The sequence below is a fragment of the Lactuca sativa genome, chromosome 5 (assembly GCF_002870075.4).
Source record: "Lactuca sativa cultivar Salinas chromosome 5, Lsat_Salinas_v11, whole genome shotgun sequence".
Lineage (NCBI taxonomy): Eukaryota > Viridiplantae > Streptophyta > Magnoliopsida > Asterales > Asteraceae > Lactuca > Lactuca sativa.
The window spans coordinates 264755836-264767457 of NC_056627.2; the positions used below are offsets into that span (position 1 = coordinate 264755836).

At 36.1% G+C, this 11622-nt stretch overlaps 3 protein-coding genes across 3 annotated transcripts; 1 reads left to right on the forward strand and 2 right to left on the reverse strand.

The window, feature by feature from the left end:
• Positions 1–412: 412 nt before the first annotated feature.
• LOC111877983 (protein DMR6-LIKE OXYGENASE 2) lies at positions 413–1883 on the reverse strand. Its single transcript, XM_023874486.3, has 3 exons — positions 1272–1883; positions 877–1207; positions 413–792 (listed from the first exon to the last, which is right to left on the reverse strand). The coding sequence occupies exons 1-3, from the start codon at positions 1736–1738 to the stop codon at positions 490–492; spliced, it is 1101 nt and encodes a 366-aa protein (XP_023730254.1). The 5' UTR covers positions 1739–1883; the 3' UTR covers positions 413–489.
• A 1058-nt stretch (positions 1884–2941) lies between these two features.
• Positions 2942–4928, reverse strand: LOC111877992 (protein DMR6-LIKE OXYGENASE 2). The gene is made up of 3 exons (XM_023874498.3): positions 4365–4928; positions 3503–3833; positions 2942–3404 (listed from the first exon to the last, which is right to left on the reverse strand). The coding sequence occupies exons 1-3, from the start codon at positions 4826–4828 to the stop codon at positions 3132–3134; spliced, it is 1068 nt and encodes a 355-aa protein (XP_023730266.1). The 5' UTR covers positions 4829–4928; the 3' UTR covers positions 2942–3131.
• A 5260-nt stretch (positions 4929–10188) lies between these two features.
• LOC111878298 (uncharacterized) lies at positions 10189–11210 on the forward strand. Its single transcript, XM_052763679.1, has 2 exons — positions 10189–10363; positions 10486–11210. Exons 1-2 carry the CDS (start codon positions 10189–10191, stop codon positions 11208–11210), a joined length of 900 nt encoding a protein of 299 aa, XP_052619639.1.
• Positions 11211–11622: the final 412 nt, after the last annotated feature.

The following is an 11622-nucleotide window of genomic DNA, read 5'->3' on the forward strand; positions in this document are numbered from 1 at the left end:
TTCTAACCCTTATCCCAACATCTACATTGGCCTTCTTCCCTAGCATAATTAGCTACTCTCCACCCTCTTCTTCCATGCATATCAATTTCATGCCATTTTTTCGTTACTCGATCTGTGAGAGACGTATGGATATAGTTTTAATTTGTACATAATGGCATTTCTTGTTTCATTCATTCACCTTCTGATCTGTCCATTAATATTAATTACAAGTAATTAATAAAAGTTTGCTTTTCTTTTAAAAATCAGATATTTTCTTTCAAGATTTATGTTCTAATTAAATTGGTCCCTTGCCATTCCTTAAAATTAGATTCATCGGGTTCAAAACTTTTTAATGATTAATTAGAAAGCTTTAAACCTTAAAAAGTACCTAACTAAAAAAGTTATACTAAATAACATATATTCATCGATCCAATAAAAAAATTAAAGATATTTTATTCTTGTTCCATAACTTTTTCGTATACATGAAAACGTCACATGGTATCTTTTTACTTATACAACAACATTCTCAATAAGAGAAACGATATTATCCTCTAATCCGGGTTTCTTAAAATGATAAATCTGTATATTTTCAACATCCAGTTTCTTAAAATCACTACGTTTTCTGGTGACAAAGAACTTGCCCCAGTTATAACTCTTATACTTTGCAGGGTTTCTTTCATCCGTCAGCTCAGCAAGCGGCTCCACCACCGTGTAATGTGCAGGATTCAAGAAAAATGGGATCGAAAATCTTTCTCTACCGGAGTTCACCTTCACCCTATGCTCTACACTCTCATACCTATCATTGCTCCATACCTATACAACAACAACAACAACAAATCTTAAATAAGAAGAATTGAGATCGATATATAGAGATCGGAGACATGTTGTTAATGATACCTGAATAATGTCCCCGACGTTGATGATGAAGGAATTTGGTGTTGGCTTAACAAAGATCCACTCTCCATCGGTTTTTCTCTTAACTTCTAAACCTCCGACGTCGTCTTGAGCCAAGATCGTCAAAGCGCCGGCGTCCTTGTGTCGACCAACACCAAGGGCGAGGTCAGGAGCTGGGCACGGCGGGTAGTGGTTCAGCCGAACAAAACTGGTTTGATCCTTGGAGAAGAAGGGCTCAAACCGGTTTGCAGGAAGGTTTAAGCTCATGGATATCAATTCCAACAGTTTGTACGACAATTCCTCAACTTCTTTTACATATTCTTCCGATGCCTCCCTGAGTTTTCCGAAAACTGGATTAGGATCATGGTTAATTAGTTATTAAATCAAAAATTAAGTACCTTAATTCTGGAGGATGGTCAGCCCATTGATTAGAGTACTCCGCCGTCTGTTCATCGTCGGATTCATATGACGCCGGCATCAATGTCGGAACCTCCACCGTGAAATCGAAAACTTCTTTCCAGTCCCTCACATTTTTTGTGTGTTCGGTATCGTAATAACCAAATGGGTTCCCTTCGCCTCTCTTCACCTTCTTCTTCTCCTCTAATGGCTGATCGAAAAACTTCTTGGCTGCCGACTTTAGCTTTTCACGGACGTCGACGGGAACCCCGTGGTTGATTACTTCAAAGAATCCCCAGTTTTTGCATGCGTCACGGACCTGAGATATCAGATCTTCTATCGCGACGGCGGACGGAGACGAGTTTACGAAAGGCGAGAGGTCAATTTGTGGGATTCCTTCGGCTTTGATTACTGCAAGTTTAGGTCTGTGTTCAGGTTCTTGGATGAAAGATGGATCAACTTCTCCCATTGCTGATGAAGATTGATGAATTCAAGATCGGAAAAGTGATGAGTTTAAAAGGTGGTGGTGACTGGTGGAGTGAAGAAGCCTATCTGAATTTTGCTATGCGGCAAGTGAGCTGGTGCTATGTATTTGGACCCTTTTTTGTGTATGATACATGGTGATGATTTAATGATGTAAGTTTTGATTAATTTATCTATGGATATGTTCATTCTTACGTTTTGTTTTTGGTAATAAATTAAGTTATAAAAAATTGGAAGAGAAAGGAAACAAAGGGAGCAAACATAAGAACAAATGACTTGTTATATTTTAAAAAGTAAATTATTGAAATGTTCCATTTGATTTGGTAGAAACCATGTGTTATGGCTGTTATCTGTATTTTTTGTTTCAAACGTGTTATTTAAAAGTAAATTGTTTTTCATGTTATTTTTCGTGAGTGTGAGTAAAAATAAGTTTTTCATAATTATTTTCATATTCTTAAATTTTTTAAATAATATGTACGTATATCCATATAAAACTCATAAACTATATTAGTTACTAAAATACTCTTTTACAATCCTTCACATAATTGATATCCTTATTCAGTATATGGTTAATCACGACTAGATAATGTTTTTGCTAATCGATTAAGAATATACAATTATCAAGTTTTGTTAATCGAATTTGCAATCGTCAGGTTTTACTTCGGTTTTGCTAATTGAATATGTAATCACCAAGTTTGCAATCATCAGTTTTGCGGTTACAATCAATTAAGAAAATTCAACCACCAGGTTTGCTAATTGATTATACAGAATGTGAAACGACAAAGAATCAAGTTATTAACAATCATATCGTGAATAATAAGATCTATAGGAAGGACTGTGGATTGGTATTTTGATCTATTATAGGAAGGATCAAGGATTGTGGATTGGTATTTTAGGTTTTTAGTTGTAATATAACTTAAAGATTATGTTTTAAAGTTTTAAATAGATTTAATTAAGTATTTAGGTGTATATGTGAGTTTATAGGTTTTATATATATATATATATATATATATATATATATATATATATATATATATATATATATATATATATATATATATATATATATATATATATATATATAATTTGAAGTTTTACAATGATATAAACGTAATTATGAAAGTTAATAAGGATAAAAACGAAATTGTCTCAAATGTCATATGGAAAACATCTAACACCTTTTTGCAAATAACTAACAAATGGAATCCATTTCTCCAAACAATAAACAAAAGATATTACAAACAAATAATTTTATCCATGAGAGGGCACCACCAAATCTACCAAATTTTTGGGTCCTTAAAGGTTCATATCTTTACATGAAAATAGACAATACATCTTTTATTTATATAACAATATTCTCAAGCCAAGAAACATTATCATCACCCTTTTAGCTCATATGATTTTTTGAAATGATAAATCTGTATGTTTTCAACATCAAGTTTCTTAAAATTACTACGTTTTCGTGTTGCAAAGAATTTGCCCCAATTGTAACTATCATACTTGGCAGGGTTTTGTTCATCAATCAACTCTACCAACGGCTCCACCACAGTGTAGTATGAAGGGCACAAGAAAAATGGGATCGAAAACCTTTCTCTGGTCGAATTCACCATTACCCTATGCTCTACACTTTCATACTTGTCGTTACTCCATACCTATACAACAAAAAATAATATAAATTTTTTAACTCAAAGTACTTATGGTCCATTTAAGAAGAACATACCCATACATAATAGATGATTATATTGATTACCTGAATCATGTCCCCAACATTGATAATGAAGGTATTAGGTGTAGGCTTGACAAAGATCCACTCCCCATCGGTTTTTCGCTTAACTTCTAAACCCCCTACGTCATCTTGAGTCAATATAGTCAAAGCAATGGCATCCTTGTGTCGACCAACCCCAAGGGCTAGGTCGGGAGCAGGGCAAGGTGGATAGTGGTTAAGTCGAATGAAACTAGTTTGGCCCTTGGAGAAAAAGGCTTCAAATCGGTTTGCAGGAAGGTTCAAGCTAAGTGCAATAAGTTCCAACAATTTGTATGACAGTTTTTGAACATCTTTAACGTATTCTTCACATGCCTCCCTATTTTTAAACAATTAAAAATGAGTCGATATCAATAATGAATAACATATATGTTTATATGTTTATATGTTATAACACATCGTTATACACCTAATGCCTTCATTAACAAACATAGACGCGGAGTCTTAATTGACAGTGTTCTTTGATTTACCTCTCACATAATAATACGGATGTGATTGGGTCTATCAGGGATACATTTTACTATTTTTTAATATTTATATTACTAATTACATATCTTTTAACAATACATTTTATTATTTTGACCTTAGTAATTATTTTTTTTTAAATTAACTCATGTAATACATAAGTTTTACAAGTAGTGATCCTATTATTTTGGTTCGAATTTATCGGTAAACAAAATTTGTAATCATAAAAAGTTAAAAACATATAAATAAAGTTTACTATGTCTACAACATTTTGCTAAAAAAATATGAATTATTCAAGCTAAAACATGAGAGAGAAATTGATAATTTTATATATAATCTGTTTAAAAAAAAAAAAAAAAAAAAAAAAAAAAAAAGATAAATATACCTTAATTCCGGAGGATGGTGAGGCCATTGGTTAAGATACTCTGTCATCTGTTCATCGTCGGGCTCATGAGATGCCCACATCAACGTCGGAACGTCCACCGTCACATCAAAAACCTCCTTCCAGTCCCTCACATTTTTGGTATGTTCAGTGTCGTAGTAACCTAACGGATGCGCTTCGTCTCTCCTCACCTTCCTCTTCTCCTCCATCGGCTGATCGAAGAACCTCTTCGCCGCCGATATCAGCTTTCCACGGCTCTCCACCGGGATTCCGTGGTTGAAGACTTGGAAGAATCCCCAATTTTCACACGCGTCACGGACCTGAGCCACAAGATCTGCATGAACGTCCGCAGGAGACGAGGTTAGCAATGGTGAGAGGTCAATTTGTGGAATTCCTTGAGCTTCGATTACTTCAAGTTTAGGTCTGTGTTCTGGTTGTTGAATGAAGGTTGGATCTACTTCTCCCATGGCTGTTGATTGATGGATTGAGATCCGAAAGTTATGGATTTAAAACATGGTGGTGCAAATGCGCATTTGAATTGGCGACTATGAATTTGGATGGGTTTTTGTGCATGATGCATGCATGGAGATCGTTTTCAACTTAATTTCTACAGTTTTTCTTATTTTATGTGCCGATCAACGGATTGCTTGCAAAAGAAACGTGACAAAATTGCAAACGTTGCATTGATAAATGATAAGGAATGATAGTAAAGTTTGCCGTTTAGTTTGATACTAGATTAATAGCTAGCTACTATTAAGTATTAAACAAACAAAAATAAAGATATTTGATAAACTGAAATATTGCACTTCTTTAAGAAAATTAAGGCAGAATTTATAAGCTTTGGTGGCCATTTAATATATATTACATATACTAGTATTAACTTTTGTTTATTGTCAATTATCTTAGGTTAGTTTACGTAAAATGTCAACATGACTTGTTATCAACAACATTTCAGTTACTTAAACATGTATCAAGGGTTTTTAAAATTTTCTTAAGAAATGAAAAAAAAAAAAACTGTTAAAATCTTCACAGTAAACTCTTACAAATTTAATTGATTTAAATAAATGTCTCAATCAATATATTAAAGTTTGTTTTATTGATTTACATAATACGTACTTCTTTTTAATGATTTGCATAATACCATGTAGGCATATAGATAAAAGGTGCTCCTATATATGTACACGATTCAATCGTGTAAAAGTAATGAATGAATTTGATAAATTATAATTTAACCATTTGCAAAAAACTTAAGTAAATTCCCATCGTGAAACTCTTCTAGGTTATCTTCACGCATCATAGAGTTGATGCTACTAATTTACATTAAGACCATCTTTGAGAAGCCAATTCAAAAGCTATCTTACCAATAAACTATCTAAAACTAGTTTATCAATAAGTTCGTTTATAAGTTTTTTTATAAAAATACGATTAACTACTTTTATGATTTTACTAAACGTTAAATTAAAATAAGTTATTGCATAAACTAACTTGTTTTTGTCAAACTGGTGCTAAATATCTTTATAGTTAGATTAATTTTTCATTTTAAAAAATTTTGATTATATCTTTAACAAAAAGTATATATAACTTTTATTTTGCTTTTTAAGCCTCTATGATGAATTTTCAAATCATACGTATACTAATGCCCTTACACTTATATAAATTTTCAAATCAACCCTTTTACTTTTTAGATATAAGTTTATATTTTAAATAATATATACAAACCCAATATATGTTATATCATATCGAACCGTCTTATTTTATGTGTCAATCAATAAACTGCTTGTGTTCATTTGACATTAACACAGAAGATGAAAGTCTCAATCTTTTATATACCGAAAGATTGGGTTCGATATGATATAACTTAGAGTAAATTACGCGAATGGTCCCTGTGGTTTAGTGTAAATTACACGCTTGGTCCCTAACTTATTTTTCTAACTCGGACTGTCCTCAACTTTTAATTATGCAACCCGCCTAATCCCTATTCTCACATTCCGTCAATTGTTTCCGTTAGACACCCCACGTGCCTTGCACGTTGGGGGTATAAAAGTCTTTTCACATATCCAATGTTATAGCGCCAAGAAAAAAAAGGACGTATCGTTGATCAACGTGATCGGACACAAGCTTCACAGACAAAACCTGTAACACCGTGATTTTCAAAGCAAACTTTTCATTTAAATAATCAATTTAATATTAAAACACTTGTTTAAAATCTTATTCATATTCAAATTACAAAACATAGTTCCATTTTCATTTGAATAGACAACCAGGATCCTCCAAAATACAACTCTTTCCTCGGTGTGTACAATCGAGCCGATGCCATTCCGCGTTACTGAAAGAACCTGAAACAACATAACATAAATACTGTAAGCACGAAGCTTAGTGAGTTCCCCAATATACACTTACACACATACGCCTTTCCAGGCTCTGACCTTCCGGTCCTCAATACAACGCCTTCCGGCCCATAACATAATCGCCTTCCGGCCCATAACATATTGCCTTCCGGCCCACATATCATACATAGCACATATAACAATCAACTTACCACACATAGCATACATATCACATAACATATCCGACCTTCCGGTCACACAGTCAAACCCTTCCGGGTACAGTATAGTGAGAAGACTCACCTCGCGGACACTGGGAGATAGCAACTCCTGAAATCTCTTGCACTTGATCCTCCGAGCTACAAGCTCCCTGTCTCATCATATATCTCTTTTTAATACTTCTATCTTCCACGTTAACTGACCCTAAAACGTTACACACAGGTCAACTCTGGTCAACGGCCATCTCGACTGGACTCGGCGAGTACCCTGGCGACTCGGCGAGTCTAGTCATCCTCACCAATTCCTGCATGATCCCTTTCTACTCGTCGAGTATCCCTCTTGACTCGACGAGGTCCTCGTGGAAGAATCGCGGGGCCACCCCGACTCTACTCGCCGAGCCTGAAGAACAAACTCGGCGAGTCCCAGTGAATCTTCAAGCTACTCGCCGAGTCTGATCATCCGACTCGGCGAGTCTACGCCATGCAGTCGATCGAACTGCTTCCTGAGATCCATATATTCTCGAATATACAAACATGGGACCTTCTGGACCTCTAAGGGTCCTAATACAAGGTTATAAACGTTGAATAACAACACAACAATCCATCTAGACTCCAAATGGGTTCCATAAACCCTAAATCTATATACACATCAATCACAGGAGGATGTAATCCGAATTATTACCTGAATGATGTACCTTCCATGTCCCCAAACTTCAGAACTCGAACTCCCTGCAGTTCCTTTAGCTAAAACCCCTATCCTCCTTGCACAACAATTCCTTCAAGGTCACCAATGGCCTTCAAGCTTGCTCTAGCCGCCACAGTCGCCTAGGGTTCTTCCCAATCGATCAAACGTCGTGAAATGACGGCATAATAACCCTTATATACGACCCAATACTGAACGGTTAGGGTTTTCCGCTGAACAGCGTCGACTCGCCGAGTCTATATCTGGACTCGTCGAGTCCAGTCGTGAACCCGCGACCAAGTCTGCGACCCTACTCGGCGAGTCTGGCTCCAACTCGCCGAGTCTCCCCTTTAAAACACCCCCAAAATGCAACTTAGCAATACTTGAGATTTTGGGCTGTTACAAAACCTTTGAAAACCCTTTGAAAACCCTTGAAAACCCTTGATCGAAAGAACCCTACATTTGAAAACGACGATGGCGCCTTGGAGGATACGTGCTACCATGGACGAGATTGACGTTGCTCGTAGATATGGTAAGTGTTTACTCCCTCAATCAGTTAGTAACTTAAAAAGAAAAATGTGACTAACCAATCTTTCCGTGAATATACAGCCAGACATCCGACGATATTCTCTGTCCGATTACACCATGGTGGACAGTTTACAAAGTTCCCTGGAAGAAAGTACATCAAAGGCAAGCAAAATTATGTTGATTTACTAGACATTGACACCTTTTCCATTCACGACATTGACGAGATTATGGAGGAACTTGGGCATATTGATTCAGACGAAACACTACTCTATTATCATTTCCTGAGACCATTTGGCGATTTGGATTTTGGGTTATTTGCTTTGGGTTCAGATCAGGATGTTCATCATCTGGGTACGTATGTTGCTAACCATAAGCTAATAGATGTATATATTGAGCATGGGAAAACAAATTTACATACTTATTCTATGTCCCCCAACCCTAGTAAGGTTAAAATTGTTGAAATTAAAGAGCCACCAGCTTGCTCCAAACAGTTGTTTTTGGAGTGGAATGACTCTCCAATTGAGCATGAGAGTGTTCCAGACCTAACAGAAGTTGAGAATGATAGTCATTTGGACAAAGAACCATCTTTGGTCGACCATATTGAATTTGAAATGAATGTAGAGAATGAGGATGATTATGATGGTAGTGGACACAACAATGGCAGTGGAAATGATGAGTTTAATGATGATAGTGAGAGTGAAGATAGTGATTTTTTTATTGATGAGGACAATCTCATACATGATGTTGATGTGGATATGAAAGATTTCCATATGAACATTGACAAGGATGTAGAATGGGTTGGAGGTTCTTCTGAAAGTAATGTACCTGAAGATACACAACAAGGTGACTTAGAAGTGATCAACACAGAGGTTTTGTTGTCTGGGTCTTCATCAGATGAGGCAAATGATGGTAAGCGAAGGAAAACTATTAGGGCCATACAGAGGGCTTATGAAAATGATGCAGCTTTGGTTAGTGAGCCCTTCTACATTTTTCAAACTTTCAGTTCATCTAAGGACTTTAAGACACAAGTGAAACTACATTCCATAAGGACAAGAAGGGAAATACAATTAGAGAAAAATGATAAGAATAGGGTTAGGTTTGTGTGTAAGGGCACTATACCAAATCTTGCTACTAATGAAGAAGAGAAATGCCCATGGGTTATATATTGTAGTAAGTGGAAGCGTGACATAGATTGGATGGTTAAGACATACACGAAGGAGCATCGATGTCTACAAACAAGGAAAGTCAAAGCATGTGACTATAAGTTCCTTTCAGAGCATATAGTACAAGTTATTGAGACAAACCCAAAGATTCCTATTAGGGCTTTACGAGAGCAACTCCAACGTGAGTACCAGATGGGCATTTCGCATATGAAAACTTTTAGGGCAAAGCAGCAAGCTTTAAAGCATGTTCAAGGAGATTATGCCAGCCAATACAGGTTGTTAAGGGACTATGTTTTAGAGGTACAAGCACGTAACCCAGATACTACGATTAAAATTGATGTTGAAAGTGAAGCGAATCCAACTGTTGAGACAAGAACATTCAGGCGTATCTATGTTTGCATTGGAGCTTTGAAGCGAGGTTTTGCAGCGGGAAGAAGGGACTTTCTTGGACTTGATGGAGCCTTCGTGAAAGGTCCATATCCAGGCCAAGTTTTGTCTGCTGTGGTAAGATCTTCTTATTTCTTCTTGTATTGTATGTTCTTTATTTTAAGTAGTGTTAATTGACCAATGTTTTCTGGTAATTTATGTTTCTTATCAAAGGCATTGGATGGTAATAATGGGATATATCCTTTAGCCTATGCTGTGGTTGAATCAGAAACATTGAATTCTTGGACTTGGTTTTTAAGTAATTTGGGTGATGACTTAGGTTTGGGAACAAATTCCAATTTCACGTTTATGAGTGACAGACAAAAGGTATTGGAACCTATCCAAACTAGGTTTTATAGTTTTATACTATTGATGCAGTTATACTAACATACAAACATGTTACTGTTGCTAGGGTTTGTTGTCTGCGATTGCAACACTATTTCCATGTGCAGAGCATCGTATTGTCTTCGTCACATACACGACAACATGAAAAAGAACTGGAGGGGAAAGGTGTTCAAGGATCTTCTTTGGGAATGTGCCACGACCTCTAATGTACAACACTTTCATCAAGCAATGGAAAAACTAAAGAAGCTTAACAATGATGCTTATGAGTGGCTGAAACAAATACCTCCTCAAAGTTGGGCTCGCTCCCACTTTACTGGTATAATGACTTTCGATCTCTACTTAATAATTTTAAAAGAAGGTAAACTGAATACTGACATAGAAGTTGTTTATGTTCAAGGAGAGCACATTGTGATGCTCTAACTAATAACCTGTGTGAAGCATTCAACAGCAAGATAGAAGATGGTCGTGATGCACCAATTATTAACTGCATTGAGTTCATCAGAGAGTACATTATGAAGAAGATAGTCAAAGTTGACAAGGAAATTCAGAAAGTTGTAGGTCCTTTGACTCCTACAGCTACAACAATATTGGATAAGATAAAGAGTAAGGCAGAACAGTATGTTGCAACATTTTGTGGTGCTGGAAAATATCAAGTTGCTGGACCATGGCAAGATCAGTGTATTGTGGATGTAGGTCAACAAAGTTGCACGTGCAAAAGGTGGGAATTAACAGGAATTCCGTGCAAACATGGTGTGGCTGCTATTTGGGACATGGGGAGGAATGACAAAGATGTGGGAATCCCAGAATCATTTGTGCATCCATGTTACTGGTTATCAACCTGGAAAGAGATGTATTCTTTTAAGGTTAGTCCAATCAATGGAAGGTCCATGTGGGAGAAGTCAGCTATACCAACAACTCTGTTGCCTCCAAAACATCGTGTTCCCATAGGAAGACCAAAGAAGAAGAGAACAATATCAATTGTGGAAAATGAGGACTTTGTTAGAGGAAACACAGCATCGAGGGCCCATAGATCAGTAACATGTACGAAGTGTAACAATGTTGGTCACAATGCAAGAACCTGCAAAGGGCAAAGACCAATTGTTGGTGGGGGTGGTGAACAATCACAAGTCAAAGGAAAAGGGAAAGGGAAGGCAACCACTTGATGGTTTGTAATAGGGCTAGTCTTTTGTTACTTTAAATATGAATGGATTGTGTTATGTTACTGCTTGTAATAGGGCTAATATTTTGGTACATTATTTATGAATAGTTTGTAATAGGGGCAGTATTTTGATACTTGTTTTAGCCAATATGTTGGCACTTTTGGATGAACTAGTTTGTCACCCTCATTGCCCTGTAATAGTTTGGTACTAATTAATGGAATGTTTTCTTCTTATGATACACCATTGGGTAGATAATAATTTGGTTTATATTGATTTTTACATTTATATTTTCCATAATAGTTTGGTACTAAATTAGATTGTTATATTCTTCTTATGATGTCACCCTCATTGCCCTGTTATAGTTTGGTACTAATTAATGGTCAATATGCTGCTTATACATCACTTTAAAACATAA